Below are 22,178 nucleotides of genomic sequence, written 5' to 3' on the forward strand. Positions count from 1 at the left end.
CAGCTTTCCTGTCACCAGAACCTAAGCGCCCAAACACAGGCGCTGAAAATGTCACTTGCATGACCAAAGAGCGGCTTTATCACAGGCAATGTAAATTGTCATGCAAATGGTCAACATCTGTGTCGAAGATGGCGTGAAAAAGCCATTTTTTCACTTTTTTACTCTTTGCTGGAGGGGCTGTGCAGGGCTTCTGGTCTGTGGCGTGGTCCATCCTTTGGCCTCGGGGTCGGAGCTGAGGGTGGGGAGAGGGATGGGGGATGATGGAGGGTGGCAACGCCGAACACAGACCTCTCTGAGGGAGAATCAGCTTTATAGAGGGTGAGGCTGCACCCTGGGAGCCACCTGGGCTAGCTGGAAATGGGTTGCGACGCCTTCGTGGCTGGGGGGGCTCACCTAGACACCTCCCGTCTTGGCAGGACCTGCAGAATATGGTTTTGTAACAAGGATGAGCGTTTGCAGCCCCTCACCCCTTGCATGGTGGGCAATGAAGTGCAGTGGTACTGCCGAGACCGCGGGCAGCCTGGTGCCCACACAGCAGGGTGGTGGGGTACTACGGCAGCGGGGCTGGGGTCCCCTGTCCCCATCACCCCATTGCCATCCCCCACCTGTGCTGGTACTGGGGCAGAGTCGCGCTTTCCGCTGGCAGATGGGTGGTTGAGTAAAGGCTGCTGCCAGGCTGCTCAGGGCTTTGTGACTCCAGTCCTACTGATGTCAAGGGCACCCAGATCCACTGACAATGTTTTCTGTGAATCCCACAGACTGATAAAACCCACATTATTTTCTCAAATAAACCCCAATGAACCCCCTGTTGCATCAGCACTCCTCATTTCTTGGTAATAGAAGCTACAAAAAAAAAAAAGTCTGATAAACCAAGCCAGATCTGAAGGCAGAAGATATTGAAATCTGGAAGATTTAATTTAATATTTTTATTACATATTTTTGGAGCCCTCATTATACCCTCACCCTCCAGGAGTTTATTTACCTAAGGAAAATTATACTACTGATTACAAGATTGCAGGTTCATTTTCACTGCTGAGAATGTTTTTTTTTTTTTTTTTTTTTTAACAGCTCACATTACAGTTGCATGACTTGTAAAGTTTTGTAACATCCTGAAATTTTTAACGCTACATTGTGGAAAGGTACTTATATATAGATGAACTAGCCAGAATACTTGCTTTGCAGTCTTTTTGAGGGGAGAAAAACTTAGTTTCTTGGATTGAATAGGCCTGTAAAGGGTTTGTTTGAGCTGTTGGACAGTGCGTTCACAGGAGCTGCCTTGCATTTGTCCTTCAGGCTGGCTGCAAAGCGAGAGACTGAGACAGGTGTCTTTAAAACATAAGAAAGGGAGTGCTTTCTATAGGGGAATAAAAATAAATTATGCAGGAATTGTGACTATAGTGTGCATGAAATTATACTGGCAAGATCCCTGTGGTAAATATTTGACAGATAGGACAACCATTTTAGTCAGAATCTCAGTTTTTACAATAAATCATTGCACCTGGGCCTTTTAAATCATAATACAAGTCAGCCAGCACTGAGTTAAGGTCAGGAGGGATTTCCAGATGTATTATGATGATTAGCCAACAATTCAGTTAATAGAGCCATAGAATTGGATGAGATTTTTGCCAGTTCCGATGTCACAGCAACAGAGACCTTTGACTGAAACAACATCATGAATATTGGATAAGATCCTGCAGTGCTGCTCCTCCATGTTATAATACTACCCAGGGATGAAGGTTATAAACATGTTATACCGTTCACTTTCCAGTGGGTAAAAACAAAGAAAAAAACCCCCATAATCAAGTTCCAATACACAACTAGAGATAATATAGCTTTTTCTTTATATATATATCTCTGTATATATATCAAGTAAAAAAATCTAAAATAGTTGGAAGTAAAAAATGAAAAAATAGCTGATTGTGTTATTTTTTTTTTCTTTACAGTGATATGGTAGCAAATACACAACAAATGAGTAATAAACCTTTACATAAGGAGCTCTGGTCCCACCTCCATCAATAGGGCTCAGACTAGAATAGAAAATGGAACAAGGTGATGTTTGGTTTTTTTGGGCTGCAGCTTCTGCAAGTGACAAAGATGATGTTGATAAGACAGAAAGAAATTATACCTCTAAATAAAATAAGTCCAAAGTTTTCCAAAAGACCTTAAACACCATAGGGTACAATTTGCTTCTGAACTGGGGAAACAAACACAAAGCATCACCAAGTCCTACTGAGGCTGAAAATACCGTATGTTTATCCCGGCCTCAAAATATGTCCTGTTTGTGCTATCTTACTGTAAAAAAACCACTGTCAATGATTTTTTTTTTTTTCCTCTGCAGCCAACAATAAAAAACCAAAGCCACAAATCCATTGAATGGACTGAGCCAGACACAAGACCTCAGCATTGAGCGAGTGCTTGGCTGCCCTTTGTCCGGTGGTGAATTTTCCCCAGAATCCTTTATGCTGAAAATGTTAATTGACTAAGCTTAGCAAATGGTCACACTGAGCCCTATTTTGGCCATACAAAAGAAAGAAGTACTAGTCTCAGCATAAAACAAGATCATATAGACGGTCAACACAAAACAGTATTTTTTTTTTTTCAGTGGTCTGCATAATAATAACATGTTTGCATATAGAACAGCTTTTGCATTATTGCTCTACTTATAAGAATATAGTAAGGAACTTATAACAGACTTGCACATTACAAACTTAAGGTTCTTTGGTGAAGAATGAGAAAACAGTATTTTCGCTGTAATTAAATATCAGGGTAGTTTTCTTTTTTTATCTGTTGATCCTTTGGATCCTCTCGCAGAGGAGGGAAAGGTACTGAGTCAGCTTTACCATCGCGACGATAGCGACCCCGCCGATCATCATGCAGGTGGGCCAGAAGAGGGAGTGAAACAGCACGTTGGAGCTGTACAGTTTGGTTAATATCACATTCTTCTGAACGCCTTCGGGGTCGTAGAAGCAGGAGAAGCGTTGGTATTTTCTAAAGTTTTCCATCACGACGTTCACGAATGACATGGATTCCTCGTAATTCTTGCCGCACTTTGGTATGTACGAGCACTGGGAAGAAATTAGGGGGATAAAAATGCATCTCCAAGCCAGATACAATGTCTGTTTTCAGGTGGCAAGCAGGAAAATCTCAAGATGATTATGCTTTTCATAGTGAGTGGAATACTATTAAGTTAATAATAAATATATTGCAGACAAAACTCAATATTTTGCACATCTACAGAATTTCCCATTGGAGAACCTCCAAGAGCTGTACAAACATTAATGCTTTAATCTGCAGAGCAGCCTTGTGAGATAGGTGAATATATTATTACTGCTAATTTACACATGCAAAAATGGAACTGATGAAGTACCTCTTCATCTTAAGTGGCATGCATATGCTTGCAGTTAGATGGGTAATTGACTCTGTAAATACAAATCTGGTGGTTTAGATCTCAGTTGGGTGGGATCAAAGTGAACATGCTGGGCAGAGGCGAAGGCTGATGAGAGACCTTTATACAAATTTTCCCATGGGGGTAATGCCTTGATTAGGGACAAATAGATAGTGTAGGAGAAAACACAGTTTTCCCACTGAGAAGCCTCGAGCTGAAGATCAGCCTGGATACCAGGGTGGTTCTTTGTATTGTTTTTCTCAACACCAGTGTGAAGTCCAACAGTTCCTTCTCTCTGAAGATGCTGCTTGAATTGCAGTCTCAGTCACAAAGAAAAGAAGATATGGGGGTAGCTCTAGCTAACATAGTTTCAACCTGGCATTCCCAAAGAATGCTGAAGGCAGGCTAATTAAAAACTAGGTTATGGACTCCATGCATTGAAGATATTCTATGGGACTTGTAGGACAGTAGCCCTGGGCTGTGCTGACCATTCCCTGCAAAGAGCTGACGTGGACTGGGGAGGTGATGGGCAGACACGCCAGGACTGAGGCCACAGCTGAGTTTTGACCTAGAGCAGAAACATCTGAACTGGTGGTTGCTGCTGCTGGTCTGGGAGGAGACTGATGGGAGCAGCCCAGGGCCCCTCACCCCTCCTCTCTTCTAGACACATCTGCCCCTCCACACCTGAAGGTTTTCTACACCTGCATAGGATTTTGATTAACTGCTTCAGGATGGGTGGAAATCCGTTGCTTAACTTCTCATTGAATGTGCATGGGGGGAGCTGGCAGGTCGCGGCTCCCTCACTGTTATGGGGTGGTGGTGGGTCGTGCCATGCCCCCTGCCTGCGCTGCTGGGCCTGTGTGTCCTGGGTGAGCACCAGATAATTCAATGACATAAAGCAAGTTTTGCAAAGGAAAAAAGGTGTTTTGATTAAAATAATGTGACCCGTGGCTTTTGATTACTATTGTTTTAATGTATATATTTTATAAACGTCCCTCCATTCTTTTTCATGACGGTGCTGTGACTTCTTTATAATGTACTGCAACAAATCTCTAGTCCTAATAATGATCAAAAGATTAACCTCCTAACAGTATTTGATTGATTCATTGGCAAGTTTATTAGCACAGAATATGATTTCAAGCATGGCAGAAAGATTGTCTGGTGTTAGCAGACTGGAGCATTAAGGGTAGAGCATGGCAGTACTGCCATTATGAATATTTCATAGAGCTCTAGAAATTAGAGATGGAAAATATCAAAGCAGTAATATCTCATCCATCTTCCTGCTGGTGCAGGTCTGCTCCCTCCAGGTTATTCTCTTGTACTCTGCCCAGCTTTGTCTTAAATGTCCAAAGCCACACGCTCTCTTCCAGTGCCTAAAACTCTTTAATAAATAATAATCTAATAAGCAGGGGAGATTTCTCAGTGAAGCGTACCTCATTTTATTTTACTAAATTATGTGCTATCACTGTTGTAACAGCAGTATTTCCAGCTCAGATTATTTTTTTTTTATTGCAACATTGTGCTGTACATTTTTGTTTCTTGAAATTCCATGAAGTATATTGAGGTAGGAGATTAAATGAGGAGTTGGCCCCTCTTGTCAAGTCCAGCCCTTCCCCCTTGACAGAAAACAGCAGACATGTAAAACACCAAATACTGACAGATTCCTGGATTCAAAGTCTGTGGAAATGTCCCAAGGGTGCAGCAGGGACAGGTCTGACTTTCTGCAAGTCCGAGTATTTCCCAAGCATTTTCAAAGGAGACCTGGTGCTGAAGCAGAACTTAAGCTGTTCCCACCTACCCCTGATGGCACAGAGCCACCATCCAAGTCGGGCTGGCTGGGTTGCCCATGACGTGAGGGTCTGGAAGCGTGAAGCTGTGAGATGCAGCTGTGCAAGGGAGGTTGGTTTACTTTGCCTCTCTGCCAGGCTCCTTGTGCTGAAACTGTCTCTCTTCAGGGTATTGTCTCCCATGCGATTGCCAGGACGTGGGTGCCCTTTACTCCATGTTCTATCTGCCCTGCTCAGGTTCCCTTGAGCTCCTGGAGGCATCTCAGCCTCAGCTTTGAGGAGGTCCTCAGCACAAGGACTCCCTCTGTGCATTAAGTTGTGGTTGTGGGGTGCTCCTGGCCTCTCCTTCCATGCCTCAGCTTCCCCAGGGATAGCACAGGGCTGGCTCTGCCATGCTGGTGTCTGCCCTGTTGCATAGGTCATCGGTGAATGGGTAGGTGGACGTGGAAAACGGGATATTTTGATGTTTTCTTTGGTTTGATTTTCATTTAGTTTTCTCCAGTGCATGGCAGGGAATTTTGTATCCACGATTCTTATGCTGTAACTGTGAACGTAGACTACTAACTCTGTGCCATCTTATTACACCTCTGCATTGTCAAACACTTAGAAATCTGAAAATCTGAAGGTAAACAATGTCTGGCTCTCTACCTCAAGTGAGGATTCTGTGATACAATGTGGGAAAAGTGCTTGTGTTACTTGCAATCTGGTCACAAGAAGGACATACTAGACATTTACAAAGAGAACTTGTTACTGAGTTTCCAGCTCTACTTTCCTAATTTAAAGGATTGGATAGGCAGACTGTATGAGCTGCCCACCTCTGGGCTTGCCCAGTCCAATGTCCTGCGCAGCGCAGAGCTGCTCAGGGACTGGTCCTGCTGAGTTATGAATAGCTCCAAAGATGGAGATTGCACATTTCCAAGCAAGCTGGGCACAGTTTCATCTAAATCAATGGCATTACAATGAAAATGCTGTTGTCAGTAAAGCCCCCAATTCAGGGGGTTACATGACTCCCATCAGAAGTCTGCAGCTGGGGATTGTGTCCATGCTGAGCCTGGAAACTTTGACAAGACGTGCTGTGGCAATCTTTGTGAGAAAGTGGTCAGGGCATCAATTTACATCTCTTTTGGAAAGTGCAATGGGTTTGAACCAAGGGCTGAAAGGGGAGCTTTGTGTCTGTGTTGGCCTGATACTGATTCCAGACTGAATTCTCCAGTCCCAGTCCAGACGTGGGTCTGCTGGGAATGGCAGCTGTACATTGTTGCTTCCCCCTGCACCAGGCAAACTCCTCCCTGGGCTATAAATACCTGAACCTTCGGCAGGAAACCATGAGAACCCCCATCATTTCTGAGTCTCAGGCTGTTGTAACTGGCTGTAACAGTGATTCTGGTGATTAAATCCTGCTTGTTATCTCACTTACAGAGCATGGGTGTAAAACAGCAGTAGCTCCAATGACAGGAAAAGAATCAAAATGATACAGTAGGAGATCAAAATGGGGCCTCTAGAATTGCTTTAACTACCGCAGCCCTTGCTCAGGGTGACAGCCTGGCTCCGTGGTGCAGGCACAAGGGGACATTGGCTGATTTACCTCTGGCAGAGGCTGTTGCAGCCTCTGACAGCTGAGGAAGGGAAGCGTAGCTGGCTAAGCTGCTATGGTTGTAGTATTGGCAAGGGGCTGGGCTTGTCCTAAAGGCTAGAGATGAAGTACACACAGCGGGAGCAACAAAAAGCCGTGAAAAATCTCATGCGCTTTCCTGGGAAAGACTTGAGCAGCTCGACTGGAATCTGCTTACTTCCCACTGATTCCCACCGGAGACTGCCGGCAGCACGCTGTAGATCTCAATATAAATTGCACCTACTCCTTACTGCACCTCGTGGGCCGACAGCTAGGTTAGACAGCAAGTCTCCTAGATTAATGATTATTTAAAATCCATGTGCATTTTTCTCCATCCACGCTAGCTGGCGGCGAGAGGAGAGAGACGGGCTCCAGATGCTGCTCTGCATGTGCGGCGGTGCTCAGCGAGGCAGAGAGGTTGGCGGGGGGATGCTGACGTTTTGAAGGTCACTGGTGCTGGCCTCAGAGGGTAAGCACCGTGCTCTGCAACGTCCCCAGTAATGTCAGGGCTCAGTGAGCCACGGATGATGCATTATTTTTTGTTTGTTTATTTGGCAAGGAGGAAGATAGGAAATGCAGACCTGAGTAGGTGGATAGAGAGAGAGCTAGTACCCAGCTGGAGCATCACAAAACAAGCCATGCCCAGGGCTGCTTGTCCTGCTGCGCAGGGCCACTCTCCAGCTGGGGGAGAGGGAGCACCTGTCCAGGGAGCTGAGGTGGGTTGTGCTGATCGGAGCTTGGAGTCTCTGCAGATCCCAGCCAGGCACAAGAAGCCTGGTATTTTATAGATGCTGCAAACTTCCATTCAAAACTGCATTTGGATTCAGGTCACACAGACAGCAGCATGTTAGGAAAACCTAGGAATCCTCCTGAGAGCAGAGCTTAACCTGTAAAACAACCTTGGGCTGGAGAAGTATTAACTGTGCCTACATTAAATTAAGAGGAGGCGGCATCTGGGAAAATTTCAAAGTCCATTTCAGCAGGCAAAAATCATCAGTGACAAAATGTGGAGATCTATGGTGAATCTGTTGATTTGTTTGAAACCAGTGGAATGCAGAAATCAATCTGATCTCTTTTAATCAAATTGCGGCGTGAGCGTCACTGGATTTTGCTTCTGCCCCAGCAGAAAGTGGGGTCTGTCCTGTCACAGGCTTCACGAACAGCGAGTGTCCCCTCTGCAGTGACGATGAGGGGAGGGTGGGGTTGATGAGCCAGAGGGGAAGGTGGGGATACTTTTCTCCATTTCACACTTCAGATCCAGAGCACTTTGTCTCTCAGCTACAGGAGCTAATTATCCAGCAGAATAACTGGCCCAGTGCAACCACGCTGTTCTTTGACTAATTTTAATATCGCTTCATCTTAATATGCAGAAGTAATTTGGTCTACTGAACTGCTGCCATAAATAGAACCACAATAGGTTACGTTGTCAGCAGCCTGAACTGAGGCTGTGCTGTTACGGGCTGTGCTTTGCCAAGTGCCTGTAGTTTGGGGTTCAGTGACCTTGGATAACAAAGCAGTTAATGCAAATCTGGCACTTGTAAGTTTAATGACTGAGCTGCACCCGGCTCACTGCAGCTTGTGGACTTGGGTACCCAGGCACTGTAGATACGAAGGAAGGAAGGTGGGGAGAGGGATGTTTCTCAGTCCGACCCTGCCTTGTTACGTGGAGGGAGCAAAAAGCCACCTGCGAAGAGGCGGTTGCTTGCTTGGGTGTGATGTACAGCACTGCGTCAGCTGCACAGCTGTGGCTGCGGGCTGGTGAGGAGAGCCTTCTGTGCATCCACTGCGTTTGTTATAGCCTCCAGACAGGAGCTGTCTCCATCCCACCTGGATGGAGTTACGCTGAATTTTGTACTTGCTGAAGCAGAGAGGAATTCTTCTGCAGATTTGTTAAAAATAATTTTTTTCGGTTCAACGTCTAGAATCAGGGAATTTGTGCAAGAAAGATGGGCTGGCCCCTTAGCTTATACATGCCCCAAAGCCAGGCCTTCTATTTTTCTGCTTCTGCTTTTATCTTGACAGTCCCTGCTCAGTAAACTTTCAGCATCTTTGCACCATAAACAGGGGTAAGTGCTGTGCCTTGAACCCAGCAGCACAGCTGACTTCAGCAGAGATGCTCAGGGCACAGAGTTTGTCACCAGAGATTGAGATGGAGACATGACTGCTGTTAGACACGGAGCCCTGGTCTCTCTCCGTTGTCCTGCCTGGCCCCGCAGTAATAAAACCGTTTCTGTTCTCACTGCCGCAGATGCTCGGTGCACATCACTAGGGGTGTTTGCTATCATGCAGTTGTACATGGGTGGGTAGTGGGTTGTCCGCAGCTCCGCAAGAGTATCAATGTGACAAGTGCTCAGCGCTAGCCTGCGCCTGTAAAGCACTTCCAAAGGATGAGGGGAGGGTCTAGCCCCCGGGGGACATCACCCCATGTGGGACCAGCTGCGGTCCCTGCATGGGATGGAGGTGGAAAACTGCCCCAGCTAGAGATACGAGCTCAGCTTGTGCACTGATTTCTGCTCTCCGAGCTCCTGTTTTTACCAGCGAAGCAGGAGGTGGAAGCCTTATATATTGTTTTAAAGTGAGAAATGGGTATAACAAGATCAGCAGCCCTCCAGAAACCCATTTAGGAAGAAATTTTATTTTGTGCTCCTACCTCAGAATTAATTTTCATTGTTTCCTCGGTGTGGTAAAGCAAAAGCTTCTGGCCAGAAGAGGTGAGATTAACGTACACCTGGAGGCAGGGGTACTGCGAGATTTTCCAGCAGTCTGGGCCGCAGCTAAATGAGCAATTGAAGGTTTCTGTGATGGATGCATTGAGAAGCGAGCACTGAGCCTCCTCTGTCCAGACACTGAGAGGGAAATAAAAGAGATGTTAGAGCATGGCTAGAATGGGCAGTAAGCACTAAACACAGCTCAGGCTTTCCATATACATGGGTGCATCTTGTAGGAGATGGTACGTGTTGCAGGGCTTTAAATGAGGGCTGGACTTTCTCACGTTGCAGACAGTGTATTACTCTGTAGTATCCAAAGTTTGTGCTTTGGGCACAAAAGTGCCTGATTCACTTATGTCTTATATATAAATGAAATATAGCTCTGGAGAAGGTATTTTTGAAACCAAAGGGAATTGGCAGAGGTATCAGAGAAGCAAACTGAGCAGCCTGCCCTGGGAGAGCACAGCGCATGCAGTGCTGCATGACGGGACACTGTGGACCAAGACTTGGACCAGTTCAATTTAAAGTGGAAGGTGGGACGATGAGTTTGAATTACCAGAGTGCATATACTCATATGCATGAAGACACAGTAACACACAAGTGGTACCGCATGCAGCTCTGCCCATGGAAAGGCTGTTTCTAGGGGCAGCTCGCTCGGCTTTCTGTAAGTGAAGTCGGTGCTTGTCATCATTCTGGAGGCTTATTTCCAATTCACGAGAGGCTAAAAGTGGAATGATGGAGCCTGGGTGTGCACTGGCAATGTTCACTTGGATTTCTTGCATGTATTTTAAAACCTACGGCTGTATTTTCCTTAGGGAGCAGTGAGAAGGGCACCCTGAGGGCTCTGTGAAAAGCCCTTTGGGTGCTGGGGGAAGGTTTCACCCTAGGGCTCCCCTTTAGTCCCCCTCAGCTCACACCTACCCCTCACCATGAACAGGCTGAGGGGCTGCTTTGCTCCCTGCCAAATGTACAAAAGGCTTTACGTGGTAAGTGATATCAAAAATTTCTGACTAATTCTCTAGCTATTTTACTTTGGCAGTGATTCTGCTTGCATATTCTGTTTTACATTTATAATAAATTATGCTATGATTTCTGGGGGGAAATTAAGTGAAAGGATTTTTAATTTTTTTTTTTCCCCTGCCAGGCAGTATTTTGTTGGAGGGGTGTTGCTGTCTGTAAAGGGGAATAACCCCTGAGGAGATCTGGCTGTGCAAAGAGAAGTGACAGCAAAGACTCCTTGGTTGTCGTCTTCTCACTTTCACCTTTCTCATTGCCGTTTTATTCATGCACGGGGCAATAAAGTAACACCTACCTACAGCAGACTTGTGAAGGTGGAATATTTGATACTTCATAGGTGCTTTGATATCTTCTGGCAATTTTTCACATAGTTTGTAATATAAATCATCTCTTTCCACATGAGCAGTTTTGACCTTAGCAGCCTCTGCAATTGACCCTGATATTGCTGAAAGGTCTGGGAGAGAAACTTGGAAAAGCAAATGCTGGTGGATACTTAAAAGGTCTTGATCTCTGTTTTCAAAATCTAAACTCTGCCTGGATTTAAAAAGGGACTAATAACTTTATTGCACAAATAAGATGCTGCAAATCAGTACAGTTCAGCCTCAGGCATCGCTAAATTTTCCTTATCATTGCAGGGTCAAGAAGAAATACTGTCCTGCAGGTGCACCAATATAATTAAGGACGTTCGTACCAGTTAATTCCAGGCACTTATTGTACCTGCCTAAAGAAGAAGCCTGAGGTGGATCAGCCAAAATGTGCCAGGTATTGGCCACTGCCTCAGGGGTGATTTTGGACATGACAGACTAATGTTTTGATCCCCAGTTACACATTTTTCATTATCCTAACTCCACTGATCAGGGCAGAAAAAGCATTGCTGACAGTCTTATTACAGTTGGGGCAGGATTTTAAATAGGGCTGGTGCTTGAAAACTGATTTCAAATGCTGCTAATGAATCACAGGCCAAACTTTCTGCTCCGTGGCAGAGAAGGAAGCCAGAGAAAGCCTCAGAAAAATTAAGTGCAGTGTAGAAATGATGAAAGATGATCTTTCCCTTTCAGCAAATTAATACATTTCAGGAGGATTTCACTTGTTAAAATGAAAGTAATAACCTACATGGAAAACGACATGCTACAAAGCAGCTTGATTTGTTTTCCAAATTAATTCTCCATTCTTCATTTGAAAGTGCGTTGTTTCTGAAGCTGCTAAATATTTTTGCTGTTTTCTCCTGAGTTTGGGCTTCGCAACAACAGCCCCTGGGAGGCTTATGGGGTTCAGCAGACTGCCGACCAGATGATATGGATATCATACTGGTGCTAAACTCTGGCAAGTCTAAAGCCTATGGGTCAATATTTTGTCAAACAGGGACAATTCTTCCCTTGCCTATGCTGGTATTACTCAGCTTGCTTTTGCTGTAGTGATGCCTAGTTTATATGGGAAGTGCAGAATCAGGCCTATGGTGTCCAAAGGAAAACTTATAAAACTTTAGTAAAAAAAGCCAAATGCATAAGCCAAGTGAAGTCATCTGGAGCAGAGAGTGTGAGACAGGGTAACCATCGTGAAATTACCTTTGCATGTAAGACCGCAGCAGGGTGATTCCCAGGAGAAAGTACATCATGATAGAACACACCATCATGGCCAGCCCGAGGAGTATGGCCCGGTCTTCTCCGGCTTTTAGGGCTGTGACTGTTTTCCTTTTGTCCAGTAGATCGTGATCCCTGATTTTTTGGTAAATATTTCTGAGGTTGAAAATAATACATTCTTATGTGAAGTTCATATTTAATCAATGAAGCCTCTACAAGGTGGGTAGTTCCACCTCCATACCCATCTCATGGGAGAGAAAGGCTTAAGGGTCCTCGGGTGTCCTTTTTCATCGGATTCACTCTGACCTGGTGGAAACTTATTCATCTCCAAAATAAATTACGACCATTTCCGAAAAGGTAAAAACCCCTTATAGCAAATATAAAGATTAGACATGTGTGCCAGCTCAGTAACTCCTCCTTTGGTACAGCTTCATTGGTTCAGCTGAGTTATACCATAGGTGAATGTGACCTGTCAATGCCACCTGAGGCCACTAGAAGATGTTTAGGTATATGGGGTGTCTTTCTTCAGCTGCATGTGGTAACAAATCTTATGTCACCGTAGGCAGAAAATAGCCTGAAGAAAGTTGGCACTAAAATTATCTGAAAGGGCCACGTCCCTCTCTGATCCCCTACAGACTAGTGGCTTGGGTAATTTTCCGCCCTGAGTGTGATTCAAAGCTCACAAAACACTATGGGGATTTTGCAATTGATTTCTGTAGGGTTTTTGATTGGGAGCTTATTTACTTTATTTATAAAATAGCTTTCTGGAAGCCCAGTTAGTCATTACAGTGAAAACCCTTGCAGAAAATTATCCACCGGAGCTATTTGTTCTGGGATTAAAAAAAAAAATAAAAAATACAACAAGCCGTTCCCCCTTCAGCAAAGAGTCCTTTGCATTTTCTAACCATAAGTCCTTCTTTCATCTCCGAGCCTTTGATGATTCAGTGGGTCACGAGGACACAATGGTGAAGAAGGAAATATTTGAGTACATTTCAAACACACTCAAACTTTGTGGGTTTAAAATGTACTTACAGACCTGAGGCTGGTCAAAATCTCCTGTGTTTTCTGTTACGGTTCTTTTGAATCATCCAGGCAGCACCCGAAGCATGTGAACCGCACGCCTCTGAGCCCTGGCACCACCATAACATGGACATAGTAGTACACGTGGAAGAAGTTCCTCTTCTCCTGTCTGCAAAATGGCAGGTGAGTAACATCAAAATCACTTTGGGCTCTAGCAAACCCACCACTCATTTAAGCTGAAACCACCAAGTTTCACTCAACCTTGGAAAAAAGCACGGTGTCACACCAGACATGTAACTTACATTCGCTAACAGGGACAGAGAAATAGAATTGACAGAAGTAAAGTCAGACGTAAACACAGTAGAAATGAGAAAATAGGTTTAATCATAAACTCCCTGAAACTGGAATTGAATTTGTGTTTCGATGATGACTCATAGTCAGGAAAAGCACATATGGTGTGGGGTTTTATAACAACAGCCTTGCTTAGATGGTACTGCAGTCAATAGTCTCCCATTCCTAAGACCCCTTGAGGCTTCTTCATCCAACTGTATTTACATCTTTAGATGTCCATGGTTTCTCTTCAAAACCATCCTTTACAGCTTGTCAATGTTTTCCTAGTTGGAAATGAAATGGTAATTCAGCCTGTCAAAATTTTCTCCAGTGTTGGGGAGAAAAAATATATCGTGAACTGGCAGATGCAATTGCCTTCAAAGAAGTAATGTAGAGTAATAATCTAATGTTACTTTTCTATTATTATTTATCAAAGTGTGTTTAACTCTGAGAGCTGCTATTAGGATCTGCATTGCTCCCAAATGGAAGCAGGCAGGAAGGCAGAGATTGTCATGCAGTTCCAGCACATTAACCGATCACACAGCATAACTTATGTCAGCGCGTAGACATAAAACAGACACAGTGCAATTGCTCACTAATGTCATCAGAGCAGCTAGGACATAAAAGGGATACAAATGGACAGTTTAAAAACAAATAGCTAATTGGGAATGGTTACAAGTGCTTCCCACGTGGCCTTGAGCTGAGAAACATGCAATGAGAGGTAAAAAAAAAAAAGGATGGACTGAAGGGTATGTTGTAGAGATGATCTACCTGGTGGGTGACTGGCCAAGGGGACAGTGCATGGTGACCACCTGCCGGGCGCGTGTCCTGTGCTCACCTGCCGCAGTAAATAACGCCCTGTCTCCGGGGTTGTGCTCGGAGCACCGGCTAGGTTGCTCTTCTGCAAATATTTGTTATTCAAAGCCCCAAACAGAAAAACTGGTAGCCTGGTGCACCATGCCGAGGGCTTTTTTTTTTTCTCCTGAATCCCTGCCAGGAGCCAGCCTGGTAACAGACACGCCAAGGCATGTGGTGGCTTGGCACGTGCCAGCACGTGAGGCACCGGCCCCGGCGCAGCCCAGGGAACACATTGAGTAACCGTTCCTCCTCCTCCTCCTGCTCGTGCCTGTACCAGGGAGGCACCAATTTTCTCTGTATGATGCTGGGAACACCTGCTATTCCCAGGCTTCACATTTGTGCCCCCGAGAACCTGGTTGTGGGGGACGTGACCCATTGTGCAGAACATTTTGCCACTAACAGAGCAACCTCAGCATCTCCCTAGCTGGGCTGGCAGCGGTGCCTGCACACGCGTGTGCGCTGCTCTTGGCGGGTGTGTGTCATTTTGTGTACGTGTGAACTTTTGGCACAGCCCAGGGACCTCTTTCTGCTCGGTGAACTGGAAGAGTGTCGTGCTTAGCTGGCTGGTTTTGGATCCCAGGGCTGCACAGCCACAATTAGCTGACTGTTGCGGTGTGTTTAAGTACAGATCACTGCGTTCCAGACACTGCTCATCTAGGCGACTCCGTCTAATACTTGTGACTACCTGTGACAGCTCCCTAGATATGACACTGAGGGGGTCTGTCTGTTTTTAAAGAAGTCCCAGCTGTCAGAAGATGGGATCTCTCTGCCCTGTGCAAAGACATTTATTAGAAAGGAAGCCCGCAAGGATAAAAGGTCTTTGCTCCCTTGGTCGTTTCCAAACTGAGGTTCTCCCCTGCTAAATCTCCATGCTTCTTTTGCCAAATTGCTCAGAGGATATGGGCTGGCTGCTCTACCCGGACTCAGCTGCCAGAGAGGGAATCTCAGCCATGACCGTGCCTGCAGGGAACAGAGCAGAGATTTCCCTCTCCGTATCTGCCTGCCCAGCAGCAGTGCAGGGATCCCTCTGCAATGTGGTCAGCAGCTTTTTACGTGATCTCCAGAGGAAGACTTAGGGAGGACCCGTGTGATGAAATTAGGCAACCCAGGTTGTGTTAGCCTGAACACGAGACAGCCAGGGAGAGTTACAATGCCAGTCTGAGCTCACCAGCCTTAATAAAGAAGTTCTGCGTCTTCTGTAGGGTTGCCCATATTGGCTGCACCCAGGACCTTTGTTTGCCACCATGAGGTACTTGGCATTTCAGTACTTGCTTATGTGAAGGACGATGCGTACCAACTTTGCTGTGTGCTCTGCTGGCACAAGACTGCAGCGCTAGGGATATGATTAATTTATTGGCATGTATTAGGAATGGTCCTGTATGCAAAGCGTTTGCAACTGGGCACTGCCACGTAGACCAGGAGTGACTAAATTAATGCTCCTTCTGTCCCAGTACAACAGTTCTTCTTTCACTCCAAAATGGGTAGATCTAAGAGCTCTGCAAAGGGGGTCAGTTTCCTCACTGGAAAGCTAAAGTAGCCAGGCACCTGCAATTACTTAAAAACCCCAAACAACCCAATAAAACAAAACAAACAAAAAAACCCCCAAACACAAATTACCTACCCTCAGTTTCCTTCCCTTGCAAATGAACCACGGTGTGGTGCTGAGGGAGCTGTTACCGGCTCTGGCACTGCGTGGTCATGGGGCTTGTCAGATGAGGATGCCTGCCTGCCTGAGTCATTCAGAGTGACTTTGAATTCACATTCATTTCTCTGGTATCACAGTTGTTACACAGATGTCACTCAAATTACCTCACGTTGAGGTGTTTACTGATATCAGAAATCCTTGAACGCAAGGGTCAAAAAAACCCTCCTGTATCTTACCCGCAGAATTTACAGTGCTCAGGAACTTTCCTGCTCAGAAGCCAATTTCATTACATTTTTCTTTATGGGGTATATTTAGCCACATCACTTTTTGTTATTAGAGCTATGGAAACAGGACATCTCTCTGGAGCTCTCACAAAAGTCTCAGTGATGGTTGTAGAAGGATTCCTATTGATATGAACTGATTTCATTCACTCAGTTCCTTCCCTGTCCCCCACCACACTGAACCAAACCAAACCAGTGCTTTGGTTTTCCAAGCTTACAGTTGTGGAAAGCCTAACTGACAGCTGCGAAGGAATGAGGGCTTGACTAGGTTTTTCCGAAGCATAAAAAGTGGCAGTTAGGGAACAGTGGACATCTGGATCAGCAATGAAATATATATGTTTTGGGCTTGGCCCTGCAAAAGGAGATGCCAGAGATGTATATTCCACCCAGTATGAGGTGATTCCTCCACAGCAAGTGACCCATTGCTGCACAGGTTATTATTACGGTACAATGCCTCAAAAACCTGTGGTTGCAGCATGTGTTAGGTGACAAGTTTGCTGCTCCGTGACAGTTTTCCTCTCTGAAGTTTAAAGAACAAAAATTCCTAGGAAGGGGTCATGTAGGGGAAGCAATTGCTCTAAAATGCACTGCCTGTTTGATATAGTGATGCTGCTGGTGACCTTACACATGTTAAAATCACTGCCAGACACTGGCAGATGAGTTTCTCCCGCTACCAACACTTGCTCTGTGTTCACACCTCTTTTCTGCAGTCCTGAGGCTGTGGTCAGCACTCTCCTATTTCCATTTTCTCTTCCTCCTTTTCCCCCCTGCATGTTATTAATCACTCAGAGGGCATGAACAATTCCTTCTGTACAGAACCACCCACAAAATAAAACCACCAGAAGGCTTGAAAAGGCACCTGAAATTAGCAGGGCTGGTGTGTAGGTATTGAGATGCTGCTCCCCACCTCCCTGTTTCTGCAGGCAGGCAGGGGTGAGCTCTGCCCGGGGCTGAAGCTGCTCAGGCACCGACGAGCCCTGCTCAGCACAGCCACAGCGCTCAGCCCGCGTTAGCAAGTCTCGCTGAAAGGCAGGTGTGACTTGAAGGCCATGCTAATCAGGAGCATGTGGCTTCCAGCCAGCCCAACGTGTGGGCAGGTGTCTCCTCCAAGTGTCTAACCTTGGACCATCCTCATCCTGTCCATGACAGTGTATTAACACAGAAGAACATTAGCCTGGGGAAAATTCAATTAAAAAGGAAACTTGCAGAAGTACATGAGGCGTTTAGATAACTGGCTCCAACTGAGAGTCCATGGGAACCTGCTGCCAAGCTGGCCTGTGTGGCTTCAAAATGCCTGTTTGGGATTGCATTATCAAAAAAAGCCAAACACCTATGCAGCCGTTGCAGAAAAGTTCAGCAAATGGGCAAATTCTCCAAAGAAACTCGGCGTCCTGAGGGCAGCTCTGCTGCCTGAACTCACAAGTGCATTTTTCCAAGCAGATGTCAGCAGTAATGTCTCATTAGAATAACTGAAGAGTGTGTTTTGCTAATTGGCACTGTAGCTACATTGACCTCTGGTTTTGTTTCGCCAGTCTGATTTTTTGTGATTACATTTAGTAGTGACTGCAAGAGGAACTGAAGGAGAGGAGGCAAGGGAGGGAAGGGGGATAGAAAAGAAAGGGAAATGTGTCTGGTTGCGACAAGGCAAGCTGTCCAACAAATGTCACTACAAAGGAGAGAGGTTTTGGAAGGATAAGTCTGAGCATTACTGCAAATTGTTCTTTCATCAGTGACATTTAACTTTTTTCTTCCCCGAGTGCTGCCTTTGCCTGTGGACTCAAATTTTCTCTTTCCCATCCTTCTCTTCTGTGTAATTCCCTGCTCCCCTGGGAGATCCACTAACTCATTCATTCCTCTGTCTCCTTCTGCTTATTCCCTCCAGCAACACCACTTAAGTGGGTTGGTGGCTACCAGCTCACTTTCATGCCACTTGCTGTCTCCCAGCTATTGTGCGATGTATTGCACACATGCGCATCCTCACACACGTGTGCATATAAACAGAAAACATCTCTGACAGCTGCATGCATCATCCAGATGTGTAAAAGTTATGTAGGGCAGTGATCTGGCTGAGGGACAGGAGGCACGGTATGTGTGTGTGTTTTGAGCAGGGTGCAGGAGCAGTGTGGGCCAACAGCTGGAAGCAGGACACTTGCAACCGGCATGAAGGCTTCATGGGGGCTGGAGCTGCAAACCTGAGGCTGGAGATTAGTGTGCTCTTCAGTGTGCGATGTGTGTGCTGACCTCAGAGATGGTCACAGTGTGCTGCTGATGTCCTGGGAACAAGGAAAACTTTGGCCATGGCTCTGGCATTGTCCCTCTGCTCTGTTTTGGCTTGGCACATTAACCCTGGCACTCATCAGCTGGTCCTGCTGTCATGGAGCAGTAGCTGGCAGGGTTGGAGGAAGGGCCAGACACCCTTTGCATCCCTCCTACTTCTCTAAGTGCCACCACTGAAGAGAAGCTACAGGCCACACTCCTAAAGATTCAAACCTGTAAGAGACAATCAGCATAGATGCCGTTTACCTTTTCTCATCATGTCTGTAAGATGTAGAACTTCGGCCACTGGTCCAAATAAACATTTTAGAGGATTGCCCAGTGTTGGCTTTGCTTGCTGCAGTGGGACGATGGAAGGACCTGGGGGAAGAGGGATAATTTTTGTCACTGCCCATCCAATGTGGCAGACCACGTTATATCCAGTGTACCAAATCCCCTGTGGCCGTGCCAGTGTGCTCTGAAGATGGACCGTTTGTTAACTCAAGGTGAGATGTGAAATAATGGGGATGACAGACCAAAGTGTGGGAATGAAGGATAAATCTTATTAGCCCCACTGGTAAAATGTGATCCTGGGTACTGTACAGGCTTAGCTATGCTCCACACTGCATGGACAGGAAATTATCAGTAGTTTAAGGAAAGGTAGTAGCTACATCCAATGTTCTTATGGCAGTGTTTCTGGGGGACAAAGTGACTGTTGTTTAAGCACATAAGTTCATTACAGTTTTTTGGTTGTACTGCAGCTCTCAGTAAGGTGAGGCTCCCCAGGAGCTGTCTGGATGAGGCACAGCTATGAGACATAAATGCAGCATTTTGTGGAAATGTAACTGATGTGGAAAAGATTTCTTTTCCCACAGATAAGTGGCTGTCCCAAGGCCATTTGGCCAGACCAGTTAGAATCCTGCCCAGGGGCTTCTTTGTTTCACAGCAGGGTATGAGACCTGTTGCCTTCTCTCAGGGTCTTCTGAAGAGGGGGAAAGTCTGAGGGATTACATTTTAAGGACTGAATTTGACCCTGTACTTTAATTAGATCTCATAGAATCAGAAATACAGAGTTGAAAGGCTCTCGGGAAGCGTTGCTGCTCTCTTGTCCTGGTTCAAGGCACACTCACTGTATCTACGTCATTCCTAGCAGAGTTTGGTTACGCCAGATCAACTGCATGTGAACAACTATCTTTCCAGATGGCAACTTCATTGCCAGGCTGGAAGCACAGGCTATATTGGACTTGCTGGTGGGGCTACAGGTCCCCTTGTAGCTCCTCCTAATCTGGTCCTTGTAGTATAGTGAGACTCCGTTAAAATCTCGATCTCTGAGAGCTGCCTGGTGAGGGCTGTGTTTTGCGTTATTCCCTGGCACAGCACATTGTGCTTTTACTGCATTCAGACCAAAGCTTAAGAAAAAGAAGAAATATTACAGATATTGAATAGTTTAATGCTGAAGTTTTTCATTGACTGGGGGCCATCCTTTAGTTCATTCAAAAATAAACCTGACTGCTGATGCTGTCAGTGGAGAAGGCACATGAATTCCTCAGTGCTCCTTGTCAGAAAAAGTCTGTCACTTTTTTTATATTTGCACATAATCATGCAAAGGGCTAATTTCAGTATTTGCATAGTGGTGAACCTGGGAGAATGCTTAAATCCCGTAGAGATGGCTGCAGGGGAAGACCAATGTGGACAGGGGCCAAAATCCATCTGTATGTGGACAGGTTGATGTGTGCCAAGGGACTGGGATGTCCATCTGGAGTCAGCCCAGAGCCCCACCACGGGGTCTGTCATGCAGATCCAGGCCAAACTCACATCCCCTTTGGGCTGTTGGCTGGGCAAAGTGGCCAAATGGGTGACCCCATCACCCCCTCCCTGCTGGCATACTGCTGCCATGCTCAGGGATGCTGGCTTGGCCCTGGGACTTGCAGGCAGGGACCTCGCTTGAAGTAAGAGATGGCAGTATCTGATGAAGCTTTTGTGCTGCATTCATGTGCAGCAAATCATACAAGAAGGGAAACAGAAAGAAGGAGGGGAATCTCCCCCAGTCCTTTCCCTGACTCTGTGGTCATCACTGCAGCTCTGAGAGCCAAAAAAGACTTTGCTTTTCTTACAAGCACTGTAGTTAAGTATTGGAGAATAAACAAGACGAGGCACTTCCTCCCTGAAATAAATATAGTTTAAAGGGTGAAATAGCATCTGCCAGAATCTAATCAATATAGCCACCGACTAAGAAGTGTTTTTGTAGCGATGTTGGCCAGAAATTTGGGTTGCAGGACCTTGAGTCTAATCCTCCCTCTGGTATGTAAGATTGCACTCACACTGCCACAGAGAGCACAACAGTGACTGCCAAGCCTGCACCAAACGAGCTGGTGTTTCTGCATCGAGCAATGGGGACGGCTCAGAGCAAATATCCCAGGGCCTGGAGACCACATCGGATATTGGAGGGAGACCTGTCCCAGGCTGAGTCCCTTAATGCTGGAAAATAAAATTACATGTTTACCACTGCACCCTTTAGGGTGTCATGTGTGAGCTGCATGACAGGAAAGCCTGGCTGGCTGCGCTGCCACAGCCCGAGTGGTCCTGGAGCCACCAGGAGATGGTGGTGAGTGCTATTAGAGAGTCTGTTCTTAATTAAGCAAAACTCGGGCACACATTAGAGGTGATCAGCAGCTCCTGCCACCTGTCTGAGTCTACGGGGACACCTGGGCTGGACTGCCTAGGCAGGGAGGCAGATTTGCAAGCTCCAGAGCAAATTGCAGGAGCACTGCCAGGGTGAGAGGTGGGTGAGAAGGGTCTGTCCCACCCAGGGGATGCCAGAGGAGGAGAAGGGCTGTCTCTCTTCCCGCCAAAGTCAGAGTGATTTCAGACTCCTTTACAGTGCCAGTGCCCTGCAGCAGTCCATATGTGATAGCATTAATGCTGTCTGCTTCATTAGTTGGGCAATCCAAGCTAACCATCACTATTTAACACACAATTGCATGCCTAATTTTGTGTAAAATCGTGACACCAATGACATCACAGCAGCTGTTCCAGAGGTCAAATGTAAGCAACTGAATTTCTTGGCTCCTTTAGGCAGGGGTTAGCTGTAAGGTAAGAGCTTTTGTGATAGTAAAAATGCAAACTCCCCAAGACCCTCCTTTGAAGACCTTTGGAGAACCTGTAACCTAGAACGGTTGTAACTTACACAATGGTGTCCTGCCCCACCAGGTCAGTTAGCCAACTTCCACGCCTTTCTCCTCCCTTAAATTAATCCCAAAGCACAACCGTGAACCCTGTTCCTTCCCTGTCTCCTCTCTCTTTTCTGAGAAAACAAGTAGCACTAATTTTTTGCCCATTGCCTCTCTGAGTCAGCTGCTGGCAACTTATTTTTATCACGCAACAAGTAATCAGCCTGTGAAACTCATTACTGCAGGATGTCAGCTTAGCATCTAGAGTAAAAGTGGATTGTGCTATTGCTTGAACAGACGGAGCACCTACAGTCATGACAATACCTGTTACAAACATTTAGAAGAGGTGCTTCAGACTGGTTTTTGACTGTCAGGAGGCTGCAGGGGATATTCCTATAGGGCAGGTTACCAGCACACTGCTGTACTTGGTGTGACTTTTGCTAGAGTCAGGATGCTGGAATGGACACTGGACTTTCTGCTTGACTTTGCCTGAACGTTGCTGTCTCCTTCGTTATTTACCCAGTGTGGCATC

General features: G+C 46.0%; 1 protein-coding gene across 4 annotated transcripts in view; it reads right to left on the reverse strand.

Moving 5' to 3' along the window:
* Window positions 1-591: 591 nt before the first annotated feature.
* Window positions 592-22,178, reverse strand: part of KCNMB2 (potassium calcium-activated channel subfamily M regulatory beta subunit 2) — a 152,568-nt gene continuing 130,981 nt past the window's right edge. For 3 of the 4 annotated variants that reach the window (XM_055724030.1, XM_005442201.4, XM_027809685.2), the window contains exons 2-5: window positions 18,747-18,857; window positions 12,075-12,245; window positions 9,435-9,630; window positions 593-3,065 (exon numbers count right to left, since the gene is read on the reverse strand). In XM_055724030.1, the coding sequence (XP_055580005.1) occupies window positions 2,781-3,065; window positions 9,435-9,630; window positions 12,075-12,245; window positions 18,747-18,857 (763 nt within the window). In that variant the 3' untranslated portion in view covers window positions 593-2,780. Of the gene's footprint in view, window positions 3,066-9,434; window positions 9,631-12,074; window positions 12,246-18,746; window positions 18,858-22,178 lie in introns of all 4 variants that reach the window. The other variant, XM_055724032.1, reaches the window with a different exon arrangement.

This window comes from Falco cherrug, chromosome 11 (assembly GCF_023634085.1).
Source record: "Falco cherrug isolate bFalChe1 chromosome 11, bFalChe1.pri, whole genome shotgun sequence".
NCBI lineage: Eukaryota > Metazoa > Chordata > Aves > Falconiformes > Falconidae > Falco > Falco cherrug.